Genomic DNA, 23,390 nt, shown 5'->3' on the forward strand with positions numbered 1-23,390 from the left:
TGCAGCTTGAGGTCTTCAAACCACAATTTTGAGGACTTCAATAAGTCAGTCATGGGTTAGGGGTTGTTATAAAAGTGGATGGGTAGGGTTCTGTGGCCTGCCTTGTGCAGCAGGTCAGACTAGATGATCATATTGGTCCCTTCTGACCTATGAGTCTATGATGGGAAACAGCCTAAACAAGTTCCTTTTTGCATGAGCCAAACACCACTGAAGGAGTCATTTAATTCCATCTGTTCAGAGACTCAATTGTAGCCCTTGCTGTGTTACATTAAACACACACACACACACACACTCTGAGACTACCATGTTCCTTCCCAGCCACCTGGCCTTCCAATGGAAACACACCTGTAAGTTCAGAGAACTGCTAGCTACGGTTATCAACTGCAGAGCGGCTGCTTCTTTTGGGGGAGCCCCAATGTCTCTGCTCAGTGAAAGCCAGAACACCAGGGGAAGGCCTGGCTCCAAGTGTTTTACCTCAAAAAGGAGGGTGCTGCGAAAGTTTGGAACCTGAACGTCAGTGATTGAAGCCAAGCTTTCTAAAGACTAAGGGACTTTAGACTTGGCATATGCAACTGTGGAAATCATTTCAGGCCATGTTGCACCTGCCCATTGCTATTGTGCTTTACTCAGCCCTACAGGTATACAGCAGATGCCAAAGCATGCATGGACAGGGTGCTACATGCACATAGTTACTTTGCAGCACCGGGGCTCCTGGCTAGTTAGAATATTGGCACTAGCAGCACCTAGCCTCTAAAGCAGCTTCACATTTTCATGGCTAGTCAGTACAGCTCCTCGAAGGAGGCATAAGTATAATGTGTCAGGGCGGAGAACCAGATGCGTGGGGAAGATTCCAGCAGTGAGGAGGCTGTTGTGTTTGCCATATCCCCCTATACATTTCTGCAAGTGAGGCCTGAACCAGAGCTCAGGGGCCTTTGGCTGTAACAACACTAAGTGAGTTACAGCTGCAGTAGGTGAACTAGACGTGAGCTCTGTTCCAGACAACCCAGAAGGGACAAAATCAGTCCTATCCCCGACTGCCTCCGAGGCCCCTTCTGCCTCAGTTGCCTTCTCTGTAAAAAGGGGATAAATTGTACCTGGTTATGTCACAGGGGCATAGGGGCATTGTAGGAGGATTAGTTAGATAGTTAACTGTTGTTCAGTTTCTTTTATATGGTATCCTTCAGACATAGCTGACTGTGAGCTAATGGCTGGACCTGGCAGAGAGAACTTAGTTAACTGCACAGCTCTTCTAAGAACACGAGACCCCCCCGAAGAAGGGGCCTGTGTACCTGTGATGCAGCTGAAAAGCAAGTTATGGCAAACAAACAAAACGGAACAGTTCCCACACCCCTCCCTTGGACTGAGGTGTAAGGAAAAGAAACAGCAGCTGGTTGGCCTGTAGGCTATGTTGGATTCTGAAATGCTAGGTTAATTTCACAACAAGCAAACCTCAAAAGGTCTGGAGAAGCCTCTGAGTATCTCCGCATTATCATCTAAAAGGCTCAAACGTTTTGGGGTCCACTAGGTGTAAATTGCTAGTAAGGTGGCCTTGATCAAACCTGGATTGAACTCAGATATTCTAACATCTACTGGCCACTACGACCCCTGGAAGGGCACTCAACTCCCATCTACGTCCCTAGCAGCAAAGGACAAGGTGCCAGGAAATGTAGCAGGCACCTAAATCTCTAGAAAGCAGCCAGTGCCCACTTTCTGCCAGGACATCTCTTCTCTTTTGAATGCTTTAAAGCATTCAACACACTTCAAATCAGAAAAGACTGCCTGCTTCTGCTACAATGCTGGCCAGTCGTGTGAGTAGTTTATGTCTAGGAACCATCAGACCTCTTGAATGAAAGGCTATAAATCAACTAATCCTCTGATCAGTCTTCAATTTCATCTGGCTAGAGTAATGTTTATACTGCTCATCACCATGGTATTGGAGCAGCTTGCAATCTTTGGTGTATTTATCCTCATAATAGCCTCAGGAGGGAGGGCAGTGCTATTATCTCCATTTCACAGATGAGGAATGAAGTACAGTGACACGTGACTCACCTAAGCTCAAACAAGAAGTCTATGACAGAGGCAGAGCTAGAATGCTGATCTCCTGATTTCTAGTCTTGTATCTTTCCCACAAGATTATCCTATTTACCCCCTTTCCAGCCTCTTCCAGGTAAGAGACAGAAATCCTTCACTAGCAGAACAGGACTCTGCAACAGGATTGGATCAAACAGTAGCCAGCACCTAATAAATATCCAGTTACCCTTGGAATCTCTTCCACAACATTTACTCTTTCCTTTTTTCACTTGCCAACAATTTTCAAAACTAAGGGAGATAACGGCAAAAAGAGGTAAGGCAATAAATCAAAGTAAGAGCAGATCTGATGTACATTAACAAAACCGCCCAACAAGGAAGATTAATAGTGGTTTCCGGGGAACTTGACTAATCAGACCAAGTGGCAAGAAGAGGTACGTAAAGCTACAAGAGAAGCAACAGACCCCTTTAAAAAACTGAGCTTTGGAGAGACTAATCATAGACATCCAGCAAGGTGTCAGCCCTAACAGACCTCTGACAGGCAGCCTACTCTAGAATGGGGGCCTTCATTCCAACCACAATGCTAGCAATGACTGCTCAATGCTGTAAATGACCACAGCTGTGAAGTCAGGGTCTTGGTGCTAAGTAGTGTTATAGTGTTGATCCAGTGGTTAGGGCACTAGCCTGGGACTTGCGAGACTGGAGTTCAATTCCCTGCTCTGCCACTGTCTTCCTGTGACACCTCGGGCAAGTCATCTCATCTCTCTGTGCCTCAGTTCTCCATGTCTAAGAAGAAGATCATAGTATTTCTCTGCCTCACAGAGGCTTTGATAATCTGTAAAAGGTGGTGAGATGGCATAATAGCAGCCATAAGAGTATGACACAAAATAATCTGTTAGATGTTATACCACCATCTAACTGGCCTACATAACCAATCTGGACGCAGACTGATATTAAAAATGAGTGCTTGTATCTCCTCAGGAAACACTGACTTTCCCATAATGTGCCCTTTGCCGCTCCACCATACAGCCTCTCTGACCCTCACTTTCACTGGGGTTAGGTGGAATCAAATAAATCATTACTGAAGATTGCAAAACTTCTGAGCAGGGACTGTCTTGTTCCGTTTGTAGACGGCACTTAGCACATTGTGGGTGCTACTAAAATACAAAGAATAAATAAAGGCTTGATCTGCCCCAACTTAACTCATTGCTGTGGCAGGCATTGGTATAGACAGACAAAACCATCAGGACCCGTGCAAATCACAGCTTATAGTGGTTTATCTGTTGACACTGGAGGTTTGAATTGCTGCAGCTACACCAGAGTCTGGCTACTGAGCTGAAACCAGGCGAAATCATCACTGCAGACAGTATGTTTTGAGCTCCAAGGCAAGGTAAAGTGAAAAAACAGTAATTAAATGCTCAGTGCAAGCAATCCAACAACAGCAGCAGCAAAGTGCTCTCCTGTGATTCTCTTCGCCTCCCTCAACGCACACATACAACTTACAAAACCCCTTTATCAGCCAGGGCTGCAAAATTCTCCATCTGATTACCGATGCTGGAAACCTCTACTCTTCATGGAATCTGATTTGAGAACATTTCTGCTGAGCAGGAGAAGGCTGCACAATGCCAGCTTGTGCAAGGATTTGGCTGTGAGCCAGGGCTAATAATCGGTCTGCAGCAAGAACAGCCAATTAATACACAAAAATAAAGACTTCTCTCATTAGAATGTAAAAAGCAGGTAGACAAAAAACCCTGAACGTCACGTACAACATACCCTCCTCAGCCTCCATGTCAGAAACGGTCTAGTCTAGTCTTCTCTGCTAATTCTAGCCATCAGTAAAAGGCTGGGATTGGCTTTTCGTTTTAATAAAGAAAACGAAGTCCAGTTAAATCCAGCTGATTGAGGCCATCTACACTACCAAACACTCTGTTATCTTGTCATCTGGTCCTGCAATACAAGAGAGTTAAAATACAGCTTGGTCTGGCTAAATAAGCAAGACCCACTGATTTTGGCAGTGCCATCTACTAGCATGTTGTGACCGATCCCATGATACAGTAGCTATGCATAGCAGGGGTAGGGACCAGGATGGACTCCTAAAGAAAGCACCGGAGGTTTTGAAGCCACATCCCTGTGCTATCAAGGATATTACAGGAGTGGGGAGAGGTTTAAAGACTGCTGCGCACTGACCTACAGCCACCCAAGTCTGTATGTAAGCCAGAGCCTATCACTGACCAGGAAGTAGCTTTTACACTGGGGTGTATCATTAGACTAACAAAACAGACGCGGAAGCTTGCCACCCATTCCCTGCTGCCTCCCCCTAGACATAGCAAAATGCTTCTCATTGTGCCCAGTGAAGAACACACACAGTGGAGAGAAGTACATTTGTGAAGTAGTACTGAGTACAAGCATGGCAGGGTGTTGTGAGTCAGGATCATACAGAGACTATGACTTTCAGGCAGGGGTGTGCACGTTGAGAGGAGGGCTGTATAGATGGGAGTGGGAAAGGATTGTGACATGCACAGTTTTGAGAGCACTAGGCTGTAAAATAGCCAGAAGAGAGAGTGAAAATTCTCTTCAGAGCAAATCAGCCTCAGCAGTGCTGCTTTGAGGTTGACTTGGAGCTGGCCCACATCTGGGTCAATGAGGAAGAAACATCAAGTTCTTTGCAAAAGTTGCATTGAAAATTCCCCACCGTACAACCTTTTGCTCTTTGTTGTTCAAAACCTCCATCATTTCTGCCCCAGGGCAGAGCCCCTATTTGATTCTAGAAGCCTGGATGAGTTTCTGCTCAAGCTTCCTCCCCACACCACTTCATATCCAGTTGCAGCTGCCGGTGTTGCAGCCTCTATGGCCCACAGATTGATACGTAAGTATAATCCACATGGACTCTTCCTTTTGGTACACCAGCCATATTGAAACTTCATACTAATCATATGGCCTATTCCTGTCATCAGGAATTGTGTGGAAAATTTACTCAGAGCCTATGGAACAGGAAAACTTCCATCAGCCAGCACTGATGAAAAGCCACTGACAACTGTAAGAATGAAAAGAAATATAAAAGCCTGAGAGGAAAGCAAGGGAGACTAAAATACTGCTCAGCAATCCTACCTATAGCATAAAAACCTCATGTGAATATCATTTAATTCTGTCAAGTTACTGAACCAGAAAAACATACACTAAATGCCAGAGTACATATGCCTGGGGAACAGAGCCTGGCCATGAGTCAGGTAACACAGCATCTGGAGGTCAAACAAACAGCAGCTGCAGAGACAAGTTGTGCTTAGGGAAGTCCAGGGCTCACTCTCTCCAGCGCTCTTCTGGAGAGCCAAGTGGTTAGCATGCTTGAGTTTCTAATGGACTTCACGGGCTTTGGAAGTGCAAGCTTAATCCTTATTTAGGATAAGGTTTGCTAAGTTTTTAATGGGAAAATATTTTCTCTTTCTGTGCATACGGTGAGGTCGAAGGAGAACACAGAAAGTAAGAATGGAAGCATACTTGTATTTCTTTAAGGGGAGAGGGCTACGAAGTTTACCAGAGATCTCAATCCTGCTATAATCCATTACTGATTACCTCACTTTTTAGGATGGCTTTTAGTAAATAGTACAAGCTGCCACATTCACAGTTGGGGGAAAAAGTACCAACCTGTATTTTTTAAATTACTTTAAAAATGATTTGACCTTAGAACACATTTATTCTGGCAATCCAGAGAGCTTATCCTGGGTTAGTGTCCTAGAATACTTCACAATTTGTTCAAGCAGAAACCAAAATAAACTTTTCTAAAGTAATAAAAAAAATATACACCAAACCATACTTATTGGGTGTAGTTAAAGCTGCTCTACTCCACTACTTTACCTACAACTTCATACACTTATAAGAAGACACCTTTGTTAGACATGTATGTTAACCCCCCTTCCAAGCATGCTTTTCAAAAGCACTAGGTTAGCATGCAAACTAGATCTGGTAGATGTTTTCAAGTTTTCAATTAAAGTTGTAGAGCCAGTCAAAATTTGTCCCACAAAAAAAAGTTACCATTTTCCAACCAGCTCTAGTTTAAACCCTTTCCACACAGGCCAGCCAAGCTGTTTTTATAAACAGGTTCTGCTTTAAGTATATGCATTTAAACAGCTCTGTGGCCAGTGAAGATCAGGTCTAGATGCAAGACCAGAGGGAAAAGAACAGGTGAAATTGAATTACTGAGTGAAGTCTGAAAAGAAGAGACCTGCACCCACTCACTAGCCCTGCAGAAGTCTGACGCTCCTGACTCACATACAGGGGTTCTTCGGTTCACCTGATGCTGAGATGGAATTTCTGAAATTCAACCTTGTTTTCTGGACGGAGACTCTATTGTGTTTATGGATTTGAGCTCAGAAAAATCCATTTCTTGCTTTTCTTTTTTTTTTTTAAAAATGTAGATTAGATTACAATAGATACACACACTGCGCTGGATTCCTCGCTTGTTTGGCTTTTTTGGCCACAGAGCCACCTACTGGATGGCCAATCATTTGTCAGAATGAAGACATGATGAATTGCATTGTCATTAACAAGATAGGTAGTAGCACCTACATCATCACACCTTTATCTACAAAAGACTTCCGTGCCTAATTAACCCTCTGATTTCCTATCAGTGACTTTAACATCTCTGCTGATCAATGAAACATACTCTAGGCTTGGCTGAGGGCTCAGGAAGGTCCCAATCTGTCCCTACTCTTTAATACCTTTACTGGATTTTCCTTTTGGCCTTTTATGTTGTTGCTGTTCCCCAATGTGAAAGTAGAATGAATTATATTGTAAGAATAGAAAGGATTAAAGAAATGTTGTCTGTACCTTTAAGCAAAGTTGTTGGAATGTTGCAATCCAGGTGTCAGGAATACAGACATTAACATAGAACAATTGCACCGTTTAAGGGCAATTGGTGAAGTATTAGCCTTAGATCCGATAAGTCAGATATGCAGTGTCCCAAGGTGTTTTTTCTGTTTTTGCTTTCTTTGTCCCTTTGTCTAATTCCCACTCTTTTATCTGTATAAAATAAGACTGTTTAGGTTTGCATGGCTGCTCACATTATCATGGGTGTATTAGCAGAGCGCTGTGCTAAAAAAACAGAGTGGTCTGACAAACTGTGAGTCCTGAGTCTAACTTTGACAATTTGGAGGTTCCACCGAGATGGCAACCGTCTTCACTGGGGCTGTGTGATTCCTGACCATTTTGTAGGATGACCGTGGCAGCCGGCACCTGGGCATTTGGCCCGAGCGGTCCTCCACTAGAACGGAAAGGCGCACAACCACAGTGAAGTCTATCAGCCACCGAACCTGTTGGTTCCCACTCTGTTCTGGTAGGGATCCCGGGATCTGACATCAGGAATCTGGTCAGGTAATTATTTCTGTGTTTTGTTCCGGACTGAGGACTGTCCTGTCCTGTGTCTATCTGTCCTCTTGTGGAGTGTTTGAGTCTGGGTGCCATCTCTGTCCGGGGATAGGCGACCAAGGGGGTTCCTGTCCCCGCGGTCTGAGTGAGTGGAATCTGCACAATCGCAGCCCACGCACTTTGGGTAAAACCCCTGGTGTGAAAGCAAGGGCGATTGAGGCAGTAGCCTGTGGGCTCCTTTTGTGTGTTGCACTGGGCATCGCTCTGACGAACCCAAATTTCCTTCTTGTGTGACTGGTGTGTGAAGTCCTCCTGTATGGGTAACCAGACGTCTAAGTCGGGACAGTTCCTAAACGAACGCCGGCTTATTTTATGTATTTAGGATGGGTCCGGACTCCTGTAAAAAGGTCCAGACTCCTGTAAATTTCTGGAAAAATGGTCTAGGCTAACTCAGGGGGATCCCAAAACTCAGTGGCCACTGTTAAAATCTTGGAACAAAGACCGAGTGGACGTCTTAAAGGACAAACTCGGCCAACCTAAAACTAAATTGGCTAAAGGAGAGGGTTAACTGTTTCATGCAGTGGTGGAAGAGGCAAATCGTAGGTGGACAAAATCAAAACTTGCCTCTCTCAATTATTCAAATAATAAGTTAAAAGCTTTATTAAAAGCCTCTCTCCCACCACCAGACTGAGCGCTCCCTTTACCCGTTCTCCCAAACCCGGATCGATCCCAACCCCTTCATATACTCCCATCTCATTGTAAAAAGGACAAAAAGCCCCTTGTTCTGTTCCCCTTTGTTGTCTGCCTCAAAAACTGATTCTTTAGTGTTCCACTACCAATTCAGCAAGGGGGTGGGCTCCTCACTAGCCCCCACCCTCCTGGTCCCTTTCCTTGAACATTTCTTTCAAATTGTGAAGTGACCACAATAGCACTCACAAATGGTCACTGGAAAAAGCAGGATCGGCCCAGACAAGCAGGCAAGCAACAGATAAAGAAACTGAAAACAGGTTGAAAGCCCTAAGGGAATAGTGTCAGGAGTAAGAAAAGCAGTAAGTGCAGGCATGAACCCCTGGAACAATACTTAAAATGGTGAAATCTGAGGTGATAAGGTGTCATTTTGGGACATAAACAAGTGATTTAAGAAAAGAGAGTGAAAAGTTAACTCTACAGAGGCTTTGAAGAGAAAATTAAGCAGTTAAACTTTGTGGAAACTGTTAAAAAGGACCATGTAAAGAGAGAGAATTCTTGGTTTCTTTGCAGCCATTCATGAAGGGAAAATGGGCCCTTTTCCAGAAGAGTGCCTGTAAATAATCCAATATATATATACAGCTATGTAAAAACAAAGCAGTGTAAAGAAATGTTAAGGAAAAGAAAATGTGTATGTATCTATTTGTCTGTGAAAATATGTAAATTCTAAGAATCTAAACCAACACATCTGGTTTGTAAACTCCTGTTTTCTAGGTGTGAGATAAATTGGTTTTGTTTTTGTTTTTAATGCCACTAAAAAATTCATTTGACTCTTAATTCAAGTTGCAAAACTGACAGACCTTTTGCAAGACACAGGTAATTAGTGCTGTTTGGCTTTGGATTAGCATTTAACCCTTAAGGGTAACTGATTCTTTACAAAATTAAAATGTTTTTTAAATAAAGACCAAGTCATGGCTGCAATAGGGCAGTCAAAATCAGGAGAATAGGTAGAGATTCTGGAGTCTTTTTTGTTTGTTTGGTTTTTTTTTTTTTTTTTTTGTAAGCAGATAAGAGCTGTAATGAAAGAATAAGAAATTAACAGTGACCCTCTGAAGCAACAGCAGAGGTGAGGTGCACAAAAACAAAAGAAGCAATGTTTAAAAACACTGAGCCTTAAAATAGCTCTGTGTAATCAGACTGTCACTTTTATAAGGGGTACATGAAAACTCTGTAAGAACAAAAGAAACAGTTACACCTTATGTAAAATTAATATGGCTAATGTTTTGAAAAGTTATAGTATAGAAGAATGTGCATTTTTCCCTAGGACATGTGCAGTGTATATTGTAGAAAGGGGTTAAAAAAAAATGCAAATGAACGTGCTGCTGAATAAAATCCTATTAGGGCTCCAAAAAAGCCGCAATAGGCTGTGTTTTCTTTTTCAGATCCTGTGTGTTAAGACAGAGTCTCTGAGCTCTGCTGATGGCTTTGGGATCCAAAACCAAGCCTGTGTTGATGCAAATTACCTAACTGATAAAGAAGGTGAGACTGCCAGCACAAAAAGCTGCCTAAAGAATAAAAACATGCCTATAAACATGTATAAAGATATCTTTAGAGATTTGATGCTAATGTTATTGTTAATATTAAACATTGAAATAAATTTAGTGTTAGTAGGTACCCTGTAACAACTTATAGTGTGTATGATTTTTTAAAAAATCCTTTAAAGTAATATGGTAATGTGCTTCTCAGCTATTACCAGTGAATAAACTTAAGCTTAAACAGCAGGAAAAAACATTACAGCTTGTCTGCTATTAAGAGGAAAACTTGAGGTACACCACCTCATGAATTAATTAACTAAACAGTGGAATAATTTCCCATAACCCTTAAAAAGTAGAAGCCATTAAAACTGGCCTGCTATAAAACAACCAAAAAGAAAAAAACAGGAAAATATGGGGTAATTCCTCTGTTTGCCTGCAATCAGGCAAGGGTATTTGTAAAAGAAAGGAATCTTTTAAGTAATAATCAATGCCACCCCAAAAGGGGGTAGAAAAAATGTATTTTTGTCTTTCAGATAATCCAAGTTACTGTATAATGGCTATGTGTATGTGTTAATTCTTGGGAAAAAGTGTTTAAAAAAAGTGTTAGCAACCACCAGAAGACAATTGTAAATGTAATGTAAGTACTGTGTTTACCAATAATCACATTTACTATTTGCCACAACAACAACAAACAGTCTCAGCTTACTGTAAGCACTGATTTAGCTGAGTTCTCTATCAAGCTTGGCACTGAATGGCAAACAGTTACCAAATAATGTTACTACCCCTAATTGTTTTTGGTTTTAAATTGTATTTGTTTAATTAAAAAATGTTTAAATATGTGCTGGTGGATAAAACAAATGTGTGCAAAGCTAAAGCCACAGCCCAATCACCTCCCCAGTATTTTTCTATTACGTGGACTAAATAAGAAGTGACACTGGCGATTAATAATCTTAGTGTCAAAAGGGGGATATGTAGGAGCAGGATTTTATAATGTCCCAGGATTTTATAATGTCCCAAAGAATAATGTATGATTTGATTTCATCCTGCTAGCCACCCTTTTGGAATAGCAGAAAGAAAAGACCCTCTGGGACTATAAGATTCCATTTTCCCATATGCATTACAAATTGGGCCCTCTCTTAACTCTTTGTTTTAAGATTTAGTTAGTAAGAGACAGGATTCTCTATTGTGTCTGTTAAGTAAATTAGAGAACACATTGAAGGCCTGGGTCTCAATGTAAATTGTCTTAGTTATTAATTGTAAAACTTAGCAAGGTTTAATTTGCAATGCTTTTTTTTTCGATATAAAAATACTACTGTTTGTATTCTCAATCTATTTGTGTGAATGAGGAATGTATGCATCAGGAAAAGATAAGGTGTGAAGGCCATTGTTATAGCCAGAGTCAAGGGAGAAGTAACTAAAGAAACTTAAAGCACTGCTTACTACCCCGACGGCTGTTTAAACTGTCTGGCATCTCAGAGTGGATGCATGCTTCAGTGTAAGAATGTACCCCCCCAGTGAACCAATCACCACCTCAGGACCACGCAGAGTCATTTTGACTCCAGAAGAAGACGTAGAGAAACAGCCTGCAATACCTTACAATCTATGCTCTCGTAAGGGTTGCCAGAAGCAGACGACTACATAAAGCAAGGCCCAAGAAGAAGCAGTAGTGAGCCTAGCGCCTGCTGCCTGGTGGACATAAAACTGTGACTGCAGTTCCCTCAGTTGAGGTTGTCAGAACCAGAAGGGCCCTGCCTCCAACATGCGCCTCTGGTGGTGCCTGTTCCTCGCTGCTGGTGTCTTAAGGTCTGGGAGTCCACAATGACAATTCTTTTATCCAGCAGCAAGTGTGGATAGCTCAGACCCTTATTATTTCTAAATGCTGGGTCTGCAGCCACATCCCAGCCCACTCTCAAACTGGTGTTCCTGTCCTGGCTATCCCACTCAATTCCCCAGACCTCACTGGAGGACCTTGTCTGTTTAACACAATATGGAACAGTAATGACACCTGGGAAGAGGCTATTGGCAGTTCCTTTATCCCACTTGGGGAGTAATACACCAGGCAAAAAAAAGGCTCCTGAGGTTACACAGCAGTAGTTAAAAATAATGGCAAATAAAACCGGAGAAAGTTTAAGAGCCCTGGCCAAAGAAACAGGGGGAATCTGACAGGTGGCCCTCAGAACCGTCAGGCATTGGACATAGTGCTGGCGGCCAAAGGAGGGACCTGTGCTCTCATTGAAAAACAATGTTGCTGTTTCATATACCTGACGATACCAATGAGGTAATAAATCGCGCCGCTAGCCACTTAGAACAAATCGCATATCTCTTCCCAAGTAGAGCCAAGTTCTTATGGAAGTGGCTAAGTAACCTGTTCAATTTCTCTGCATAGGAAACTGGTGTTTCAGGGAGCCTAACTATCCTGTTTGAATCTTAGTAATTTTTGTATGCTTTCAGTTAAATCTCCTATATCCAGAATTGTGTCACCCAAGTAACTGCCTCAAAAACAGAGTGCTAATATAATAATTTTAAATATCACTGATGAACAAGAGAGATAAGGAACACGTTAATTTGTGGAACCAGTAATTGTTGGTCATGGCGTGTGCGCCTGACCAAAAGGAGGATTGTGAAAGTAGAATGAATTATATGTAAGAATAGAAAGGATTAAAGAAATGTTGTCTGTACCTTTAAGCAAAATTGTTGAATGTTGCAATCCAGGTGTCAGGAATACAGACATAACATAGAACTATTGCACCGTTTAAGGCAATTGGTGAAAGTATTAGCCGTAGATCGTAGAACAGTAAGGAAGTGATTTTTACTTTGTCCCTTGCTAATTCCCCATCTCTTTTATCTGTATAAATAAGACTGTTTTAGGCCTGCATGGCTCATTATCTGGGTGTATTAGCAGAGCGCTGTGCTAATAAAACAGAGTGGTCTGACAAACTGTGAGTCCTGAGTCTAACTTTGACACCAATAACCTCCTGCAAATCATCAACTTCATCACCCATGATCTGCCCCCAACTTGAGCTCTTCCTAGAATCACAGCACAAAAAACTTTCTTCAGACAACTTAAAACCAAGAAACTTGTTACAAGGCAATCCTGAGACGTAGCATTTTGAGCATGTCAGGCCAGACCATTGGGGATATCTACCAGAGTCCCAAATATTTTTGCCTAAAGGAGCTGCTGCAAGTCATAAAGGCTGGGAGCCCCAGTGGAAACTTAGCTGTTGTCACAAAGCTGTCCTTGATTTTCCCTCTCCTTTCCCTAAGGGGCTTCAACCTCAGCTGAACTATTTAAAAACAAAACGCAAAGCGAGAGGCCCTTTCATCTCTAACTCCATCTTTCATTCCAAGGGCCACTCAACACCCAACATGCTGGGCCTGCTTTCAGAAAACCAGTTGATCAGTGCCCACCCTCCAGCTGACTTCCCTTTTCTAAGGCTGTCACTCTGGCACCATTTAAAAGTGCTAAATTCATCAAAAAGGAAGAGGAACAAAATTTTGATTGGCAGAGAAAACGTACGGGCCTTTGAGATTCTTTGTAAAATTACGTCTTGGTTAGCCTGACTGCTAGTAAGTTGACAGTAGCGTTCACTTCTCCTGGAGATCAGAGGGAAACTATAAAGAGGCTGGACCAAGATTACTTAAAAGGGCTTTATATGTGAAGAGGAACATTTACCTTGAAACTACTTGATACCAGCCATCTTGTCTCATCTGGGACCAAATGAAGCAACGGACACCCCTCTGTGATACAGCCAGTTGTCACCTCCTTGATGGCACACCCTTCCTTAGATGCATCAGGGAAGCTACCATTCTTTCAGTTAAAAGAAAAGATGAATTCCTACTGACTCAATTCAGGCCTTAGCTCGGCACTGCAGCCTGTATGAAATTAGTTATAAGGCACTCTGCTGATTCAGCACTAAGGCTTTCAGGAGCTGTTTATCTTAGAACAGAGGAAAGCAGTTCCAGAAGACAAGAGGAGTACCTGTCATGCAGGTTAGGTCGGACAAGCTACTGATGTCTTGTTTCATCCATTGACAATAGCATATGTCACACCATGATTTTCCAGCTCCATGGTGCCAGGGCTCTGACTGGTCCAGCCTCCCAGACACAGGTCTGAAGGGTTCACAGGATCCAGAATCAGCTAAGAGACTAAAATGAAAGGAGAAAATGAGCCTGCTCTGTGACAATGTCTGTCCCACATTGATCATAAGCCCATTGGGACAGGCGCCATCTTTTCATTCTGTTTGTACAGTACCTGGCACAATGGGGTCCTGGTCTATGACTACAGCCTCTAGGTGCTACAGTAATACAAATACATACTTACAAATCAGCTTCATTCTCGGTTGTAGCCATCCAACAGCCACATGCAATGCCAGCCTGGGTGAATCCATCCAAGGTGTGTGTTAGCGAGGTGTGGTTGGCTCAACCACCACCTAGCTTTTACCTGTGAATAAACTTCACTATCCAAGGCATTGGATTCTTCCCTTTATTAAAGCCCCAAAGTGAATGTGCTGTTAAATATGCAGCATGGCAGCCCTCCCAGAAAAAGCATAAACCTGAATTAAATTGCATTTTTTTAAATTGACAATCTTCCTGTGAGGATTGTCTCTGTGAAACTCAGGTCTTTGTTGCTAAGGGAAGCCATGAAGACAGCAGATGGCCTGTCCTCCACATTAAAACCATTATTGCTGAGGCTGATTACTAAACAGCTTTTAAAAAAAGGCAAAACAGCTGCATCATCCACCTCTGATCGGGAAGGCCACCCCTCAGTGAGGACACTGGTGCAGTTTTACCCTACCGAGCTTTAAGCAGAACTTTCAAAAATCAAAAAGGAGAGTGTTCCAACCAATTGGTGGTGAATTTTGAGGGCATTAGGATTGTATGCAAATTAAGATTCTTTACTTTGACTGTGGGGGCTATGTTTACACCACCCCAGTCTGTGACATGAAAGTGATTGAGGCAGTTGGCAAATTCCTTTAAATGCCCTTTTAAAAAATACTGCTTTCAGAGGTAAATTATATTTTATTATCAGAGGGGTAACCATGTTCGTCGGTATCCACAAGTCCAATGGCACTTTAAAGACTAACAGATTTATTTGGGTATAAGTTTTTGTGGGTAAAACCCCCACTTCTTCAGATGCATGAAGTGAAAATTACAGATACAAGCATAAATATACTGGCACATGAAGAGAAGGGAGTTACCTTACAGGTGGAGAACCAGTGACGACAAGGTCAATTCAGTCAGGGTGGATGTGGTACACTCCCAATACTTGATGAGGAGGTGTCAGTACCAAGAGAGGGAAAATGGCTTTTGTAGTGAGCCAGCCATTCCCAGTCCATATTCAAGCACAAATTAATGGTGTTAAGTTTGCAAATGAATTGTTCATTGGCCTTGTCATCACTGGGGTGCAATGAGAGTCAGTGGGGTTGGAGCTCTCTCTGGGTATGTCTACATACCGCACGTGGAAGTGAACCTCTGACCCTGGGTAGACCAGCTTGAGCTAGCATGCTAAAAACAGTGGTGTGGATAGTGCAGCTTGGGTGTCAGCTCAGGTTCTCAAGTGCACCTAACCCCTGGCTCTGAGCTAGGTTGACTAGCCTGAGTCTTTGCCAGAGCCATGACATTCCCTATTTTTAGTGTGCTAGCTCAAGACAAGCTAGTCGAAGTCTGTCTACCGCATCCTGGAGGCACAGCTGGGGTAGGGGGTCCAATGAGGTTCAGTGAGATTGAAGGGTTGGGTCTCTAAGGGGAGACATTCTCAGTGAGATTCAGCAGGGCTTGGAGGTCTTTCTGGAGGCAGTCAACGGCATGCTACACCAATGCCTAGCACTATGGGGCCTTGCTCTCATTTAGTTTCTGGGGCCGGAGCCTGTGTTTGGGTGCTGCCCTTTCCAGGACTGCAGATGATAACCTCCTGTTCCTACTACTCTGTGTCCCAGTCTCCCCTGCTGGCAAGCCTGTCCCTAAAAGATGCTGCTTTTCCCACAGGCTTCTCACAGACAGCCGGAATGACACACATCCAGTTACAAAAACGCAACTGTAAACTAAAGTCATAGTCCCCTGCTAATGGGAAGGGCGCACACAAAATTGCCAATGTTATCACAAGATTACTGGAAATAAGTCAGCAAGATGCAAAATACAACTGCAAATTAAGGAGATTCTTCACCTATACTTATGGGTTCAGAACTGAATGCGAGTTCAACCTGGTAAACTGCTAAAAATTATGTTGACAGCAAATCAAAATGATTCTTTTAACCTCTTACGATTACAGGTCAGGTGGCAGCAGCTGTGAAACTAAGCAATGACCATCTTTCATTTTAAACTCTCCAGATACACCAATTCACTTTACTGAAATACTGATTGCAGGGAACTATAAAACGATGCCGACTGACAAACTTTTCATATTTGCAAAGTCAGAGACTATGCTTATGCTATCTGCATCTTTCAAGAGAGAAAATCACAACTTAGATTCGAGATAAATTCTTATTGCAATATGTAAGATGCAGGGATCTATTTTTAGTTTGGCCCTTTCTCTGAATGTAGCGTAATAGTTTTGGCAGCAAATCCTCAACCATCCAGCTGTTTATTCAATCATATTATTATGACCCAATAAGGTAGCCAGTCCCCAAATTCTCTTGTCCTCCTCATGATCTGTTGCATGCCTTTCCTCCACTCCCTCCCTCCTGCTAATAGCACTGCAAAATGAGACAGCAGCTTCTTCAACAGCTCACTTGGTGATTTAGAGCAAACGTCAAGAGATGGTGCTTACAGAACCGTCAGCAACGAATCAGTCATCCTCACCAAGATCCTGTATTGGGTCACAGCAAGACTTAAGGCCACAGCAACCCCCTGAAAGACTTCACATGGGACACAAGCACTCTGCCAGTTGAAAATGAATTCTCTCTTACCTAAAATATGCATTTAGATCAGGGGAGGGCAAACTACAGCCCATGGGCCGGATGCGTCCCACAGGATTGCCAGCCCAGTGAAGCAGTGGAGCTAAGGCAGGCTCCCTGCCTGCCCTGCCCCTCCCCCCCGCACTGCTGGAAGCACCCGGCATCACGTCCCTGTGGCCCCAGGGATGTGAGGGGCAGAGGGCTCTGTGCACTGCCCTCACCTGCAGACACCACCTCCCACAGCTCCCATTAGCTTGGAACAGGGAACCATGGCCAATGGGAGCTTTGGAGGTGGTACCCACAGACAAGGGCAGCACGCAGCAGAGCTGCCTGCCCCCTGCCCCAGGAGCCACTACTGAACATGCTGGCCACTTCCAGGAGTGGTGCAGGGTCAGAGTAGGCAGGGAGCCTGCTTTAGCCCCACTGACACCCTGGAGCCACTTGAGATAAGTGGCACCGAGCCACAGCCCACACCCCAACCCCCTGCCCTGAACCCCCTCCTGTACCACCTGCCCTGAGTTGCCTCCCACGCCCCAACCCCCTGCCCCAGCCCTACATTCATGGCCCTGCATACAATTTCCCCACCAAGATGTGGCCCTCGGGCCATAATGCTTGCCCGCTCCTGATTTGGATAGTGAATGAACTCATTTCTGCAGAGTGGATGGCAACAGGATTTAGTGAGAAAAGTGAGGGACACAAAGACATTCTTGAAATTCAAGTTTTAACAAAAAATACTGAGAACACAAATCCAGGTACCAGTCTCTCTATTTCAAGATGGATTTGGAAATAATCTGCAATACTCTTCCAGCTACAAAAAGCCATCACCTCATCAGCTATGTCCCAGGCAAGACCTGTCAACACACAACAGCAAACAAACTCTCTATTTTGTCAGAAACAGATTTTATTTAAAACAGAACCCTAACTACTGCACCAGTAGTAAATTAAACCCTTAAAAAGAAAAAAAAAGAAAAAAAAAAAAAAAAAAGAGAGAGAGTAAGTTAAGTCCAAAATTATCTTCGCTTCTGGAAAATGTTGCCACGGCCCATTCCACGACCTCTTCCTCTTGCAGCCACTGAAGAAAAAAAATAGATCAAGTGGATCTGACATAAGTGCATGTTTGTAAGAATCTACATACATTGTATCAAAGGTATTTTTGTGGTGCCAATCATTACAGTATCTAGCCTCTTGAGCTAGGTTAGCAGTGTGGAAACTAGGTTACCCTGTACAGTTCAGAAGGTGATGTATTGCTCTAATTCCCAGAGTGCTCTGTGATGAGGAGCAGAAGCTAATGTTTACATGCTTCTAGTCATGAAACAGATGCAACTAATATTGGATTGAAAGTAAAACAAAATGAAACGTTTGTATTCATTCCATTTGGCGGCACAAACCTGCAGCCCAGGGGATCTGTATTAAGAAGTCAGTGCCATGCCAGAGACATTTTTGAACAACATTTTACCATCACCATTATTACATACCATGCTTGAACAGATTTCAAAGTGCTCTACAAACATCTTAATCCCTATGAGCAAAAACCTTTCAAAGTAATTTATATAAGCATAAACAGACCCAAAATATTTGCTCTTAATCGTTATGCACCAAGCCACATAATTTAGGCCTAGACAAAGATAAAGGAAGTCTGACTTTTCTGGCTTTTAAGTTCAAATCCTTGTGTATTTAATTGCCATTTTTATATTTAAATTAATTCTTCAGTGATAACTGAAGTAGATTTGACTAACCCAATGCTCAGAAAAAGATCACTGCATATAAGATCTAAGTGATGCACATAGCTGCTCCAGAATCTGCACACATACATGGGAAGCACTAAGATCTTGATATTTATGTGGGAAGGTTGAGCTGAGATTTTACTAGGCTAACTGTCTAGTTATTTCTGAACAAATATTACTATTTTTAAATTTTCTAAAGCACTAGAAATTTGAGTTTGACAATAAAATCAAGGTAAGAAAAAAAAGAAATAAATAAAGTGCAAACTTTGCAATTATTTAACTCTTCCCTCTGTCTACCAAATAAACTTCTCTTACTCCTTGTAATGTTCACATTTAAGTGATGTAATAAATCAAACTCTTTGTACTACAGACCTCGATGATGACACCCGCTTCACTTTCCTAACAAATTGACAGGAAACGTAATTACCAAACACAGAGGTACCCACCTTGGGCTTTAAGAATAGCTGCTTTGCCTCGTCCGGCCCCAGAACCCTGGTTTTTATTCTTCATGCTCTTTAACATAGGAGCATTTTTCAACATATCTGGTAAAATGAGGAACCGTATCTTGCTACCCCTGATGTACACCTGCTCCAGCTGTGCCACTCGCCCATCTCTGTATGTCACTGTGATGTTGGACATCTGGAAGTCATAAAACTGATCAGTGCCTTATAATGGCCTCTTAAATAGTGAAGTGTTCCAGTTTGTTTTGGCTACTGAATTCTGATTCAAAGAAATCTTCTTTCTAACACAGAAAGCTGTCTGACCAAAGAATAGCATGAACGTGTGTGTTCAACAGAACGGCTTTCCAGAACTGGTTTAAAACTGATTTCTGAGAGAAGTTTTCATCTGTTTTGTGCTAACATGGACTGGTATTTTTCAGAAGCTTCAGCAAGATGACTAATGTAAATGGAATCCCAGTTAAGAGAATATAGTGAAACAGCAGAGCAAGATTACCAAGAATCTTTCAAAGACATCATAGCCTTACATAAGTTTTGTCTTTTACTTGTGTGCAGAGTGTTTGTCAGAGTAATCTAGCCAACAAAAATCAGATTCAATATTCAAGATCAGATCAGCATACAAGTACACAGCAGATTAAATTAGACTGGTGGGTGGGTGTGTGTGGAACATGATTGGAGGGGGCGGGGAGGGGAGGGGAAGAGGGCAAGAAAGAAGAGAATAGGCCATGGAGCCTGGTGCACAAAAAACAATACCACCAAGGACTATTTAATTAGCACTCAGAAGGTCTGTTAACTCTGGCACCCTTTGTCAATTGCAGTTGCTTATGAGAGACAATAGCAGTTTAAGCTATTTGAATTTGACTAATCCTGGTGATTTCAGAGGCTGTTTTGATCACTCCCAGAGTTGTATTTCTAGTAACAAATTCCTAAAGTTGTTCACATTAACCCAAAATAAGCTTTGAGAACTCACTGACAAGAAGAAATCTCTTTCCTTCGTAATATCACATATTTTATATTAGTTTATTCCAACAAAAGTAATTTCTCATGAGACGAGAATGATATGCGATTTGAACATGGAACCCTAGTCTTAAAAATCAATTAGAATTACATCGTATTCAAGTACCTGGCTTTGTGTGTGCTTTTAAAAAAAAATGTTTAAGAAAAAGCTTTTCAAAACACTGAAGTGGAGAAAACATATCCTGAACTAATGAGTCAAGAGTCAAAGCTAGCTGTTGATATAACATATGGTTTTAGCAGAAATGCCATTATCTCAAACTTGTCACAGAATAGAGCTCTGAAAAATGCATAAGAATTTCTGATAGGAACAGGCGCTCCTGCCTATAAACCAAAAAGTTTAAGCTGTCCCCTCTCTAGAATGTCACAAGTGAGACTGTGTCATTTTGGCAAAGCTATGAAGCAGGATAACTCATCTTTATCTCTGAATAAAAATGTCAATGTTTAAGTAAAGCTGACAATCAGCCAAAGATGGAACTTTCCAAAAACACACCATTCACACCCCCTTTTCCCAGACATACCTGGCAGTTCATGTTGTCCTCCGCCTCAATGAGTTTGCCACGGTAGACTTCCCCTGTATTGGTCTCACATGTCACAATGTGGCCCTCTGCCTCATGCAGCACTTTAATTGGCACTCCGATAGACATCTTTGCAGCAGTACAGCTCTAAACCTAGGATCAAAAAAAAGAAAAGAAAAGAAAAGAAAAGAAAAAAGAGGAATAGTGTGGTAAGTTTCTTTGCCCACAAGCTCTGCTTACATAATACAGATTTTCTCTTAGAAGCCTTTAACAAACTTTTCTAGTCCAGAGAATACAGAACTACTTACTCCTATTTTTGTTCCCCTGCCCCCCCACAAATTCAGTGCCCTTAAAAACTGTCAACTTGATAAACAGGACTTCCGTCACCATGGCTATTCCCAGAACAGGTAATCAAGATTAAGTCTTCTGTGCACATTGAACAGCTATGTAAATGCCAAAGAGTTTTATTTTAAAGATCATGTTGGTCTCAAAATCTTGGTAGCAGGGAAAGAAATGGGGAACTCAGAAAGTCATGGAGGATGGGGAAAAAAGACTTTTCAAATTTTCTACATTTTCAGAAGAATTACTGAGGAATTTGATGGGTTAGTCAAGAAAGGAGCGAAAGGCTCCTTTATAATAATTTTAGAAGAGTTAAGTAGACATAACTAACTTTGTGATGGCCCATACCAGCAAAATGAAACCAGAGTAAGAATATCAAAGGAGAGGAATCAGCAGTGCCAAAACACTAGCGAAAGAAAGTACTACTTTCCTTTCAGTTAGAGATGCTGACTCTCACACAATGTATTCACAATCTCATTTATTAATGAGAGTGATATTTACAAAGAGGTAGGAACTACAAAAAGAGTATTCCATATTACATTGCTGTATTTTTGAGCATCATATTAAAAACATACAACATGCTGGACATTCCCCAAGATATAGACGTTAGTGTAAAGTTTTACAAGCTTGTGATAGAGGCATCTGTACTATATAAGGGATTTCCTCAAGCTTTGGGAGCACTGTTTAGTATATACATTTTCTGTTAAAGTGACACAGAAGCAATCTGACTTAAAGTAACATTCTGATACAAGAGTTATTTCCTTTCAGAAATGCTTGAGATTGAGAATATACTTAGCTTCCACTAGAAGAATTACCTTACCGTACGGGAAAGAGTTGTTATAGCTGTGTTGGTCCCAGGACATTAGAGAGAAAAAGTGGGTGAAGTAATCTCTTTATTAACAGAAGAAGAGCTCTGATGTAGCTCGAACCCTTGTCTCCTTCACCAATAGAATTTGGTACAAGAGATATTACTTCTTTTGAATTGGAAAGAAATGGCTAAGCAGCCTATTAAAAGGCTATGTCAAGGCCACTGATGTGCATTATGGCCTGATACTGCAAATCCTTACTTATGCATTCACAGACTTCAAGAAAACTATTTATGTGACTTAAAAAACAAATAAAAATCATTAAGTAATTCTTACTAAACATCTAGAGCAGTGGCTCTCAAACTTTTTTTTTTTTTTTTTTTTTTTACTGGTGACCCCTTTCACACAGGAAGTCTCTGAGTGCGACCCCCCCTTATAAATTAAAAACACTTTTTTATATATTTAACACGATTATAAATGCTGGAGGCAAAGCGGGGTTTGGGGTGGAAGTTGACCTCATGACCCCCATTATATAATGCTTACATCTGTAACTTTCACTCCATGCATCTGAAGAAATGAGGTTTATCACCCACAAAAATTTATGCCCAAATTAATCTGTTAATCTTTAAGGTGCCACCAGACTCCTTGTTTTTGTGGATACAGACTAACATGGCTACCCCCTGATACTTGTCCCAAACCCCTGACAGGTCCCAACCCCTAGTTTGAGAACCCCTGATCCAGAGGGTATGTTTTGAATTATGTAAAAAACCCACTCCTAATTGAACAGATGAAGGACTCACCTGGCACCTACACCTCACTGTTTTGGTCCCATCTCACCCTATTCCTTCCCCCATTGTAACTAGAGCTGCTGCAATTAAGGGGAAGAAAGATGGTGGGAAATGTGGGGGAGGGTGAAGTGGGATGTTTCAATACTCAGTTGAAGGCAGTTCTAAACTTTAACCCTTTCTTTGTTTTATTAAAAGTCAAAGATGACCCCTGAAAAGGAGCAGGTTAGTCAGACATACAAAACCTTCGAGCGTTGTGCTCGGAGATACCCTGCCAGTCTCCTGGGCCCGAAAAAAAAAAGCATCCAAGCGAACCAACGCTCCATGGAGAGCCCCCGACACACTCATGGAGCGGAATAAAAACAAACCAGCGTCCGGAGCCGCTAACACCACACGCTCTATAACGCTCATGGCACCCACGGTACTTGACGATCGCAAAACGCAGGCCCTGACAAGGTCCGCGTCCCTGGGGACGGCCGGGGGCGCCGACCGAGGGTCTCTAGGGGGAGGGGAGCGCGCTGAGGAGACGAGACCCTCCTGGAGTCTCCAGCCCAGCTCCCCGCGCACAGGGCGTCCCGAGTTCACCCACCCGCCGGTGAGGGGCCGCGCTCCTGCCCGCCACTTACGCTCCGCGAGGCACGTCTCTGCTCAGCGTGGGCTCAGCTTTAGCGCTCTAATGGCCTCCACCGGTATCCCACCGTGCACCGCGCACCGGATCCGGAAAGGCCTCGCTGCCAGAGAGAGAACGCTCTTTCCGAGCAGCCCGAGCGCCTCTCTCCTTTCAACTCTATGGTTTGTGAGCCCAACGGGTCTCTGGACAGGGCGTCCCGCGGGGAAACACCAGCCCGGAACAAGGGTTCCGCCTGCTTCCCCGGCCCACGAGCCGGGGAGCGAAACGACAATGCCGCATGGCTCTGCCGCTGCGAGTTTTAATACACACGGCCCCGAGGCAGGAGTGAAAAGCCATCCCCGCCCGCCGTGTATCACTGGGGCATCTGGCCAGGGGTGCAGATACCCCCCATAACGCCTGCCCTGTGAGGACTGCCTCGCTGACACCCTCCGCCCCGGGGAGGGGGGAGCGCGCTGCTGACAGCTCTCGGGGGAGGCGGGAATAGTCCCCAAGGAGCCTTGCCCTGGGGCGGGCATAGCGATGCCGTCTTGAGGGCGGCCGGTTCCCCTCACCCCATCTTCCCCCGGTCCCCTCTGTGCGGGGCTGGGCCCGGAGCCGCAGCTTTCCCCGCC

The 23,390-nt window shown here is 43.1% G+C and overlaps 2 protein-coding genes across 2 annotated transcripts in view; one reads left to right on the forward strand and one right to left on the reverse strand.

The window, feature by feature from the left end:
- Positions 1-17,385: 17,385 nt before the first annotated feature.
- Positions 17,386-22,878, reverse strand: SNRPD3 (small nuclear ribonucleoprotein D3 polypeptide). Its single transcript, XM_032801319.2, has 4 exons — positions 22,775-22,878; positions 20,222-20,371; positions 18,675-18,867; positions 17,386-17,576 (listed from the first exon to the last, which is right to left on the reverse strand). The coding sequence occupies exons 2-4, from the start codon at positions 20,345-20,347 to the stop codon at positions 17,515-17,517; spliced, it is 381 nt and encodes a 126-aa protein (XP_032657210.1). The 5' UTR covers positions 20,348-20,371; positions 22,775-22,878; the 3' UTR covers positions 17,386-17,514.
- A 311-nt stretch (positions 22,879-23,189) lies between these two features.
- Positions 23,190-23,390, forward strand: part of GUCD1 (guanylyl cyclase domain containing 1) — an 11,688-nt gene continuing 11,487 nt past the window's right edge. Inside the window, exon 1 of the mRNA XM_032801317.2 lies at positions 23,190-23,390. This exon is cut by the window's right edge and continues 215 nt beyond it. The gene's annotated coding sequence lies outside the window, so the exon portion shown is untranslated.

The sequence above is a fragment of the Chelonoidis abingdonii genome, chromosome 22, assembly GCF_003597395.2.
Source record: "Chelonoidis abingdonii isolate Lonesome George chromosome 22, CheloAbing_2.0, whole genome shotgun sequence".
NCBI lineage: Eukaryota > Metazoa > Chordata > Testudines > Testudinidae > Chelonoidis > Chelonoidis abingdonii.

What these genes read in the sequence shown, in the direction of transcription:
- SNRPD3 (XM_032801319.2), bottom strand. Translation starts at nt 20,347, where the DNA reads ATGTCTATCGGAGTGCCAATTAAAGTGCTGCATGAGGCAGAGGGCCAC. An exon ending in AGGACAACATGAACTGCCAG is followed by an intron (nt 18,868 to 20,221) that starts GTATGTCTGGGA and finishes TATGACTTCCAG; the next exon opens with ATGTCCAACATCACAGTGAC. An exon ending in AGCTATTCTTAAAGCCCAAG is followed by an intron (nt 17,577 to 18,674) that starts GTGGGTACCTCT and finishes TTTTTTCTTCAG; the next exon opens with TGGCTGCAAGAGGAAGAGGT.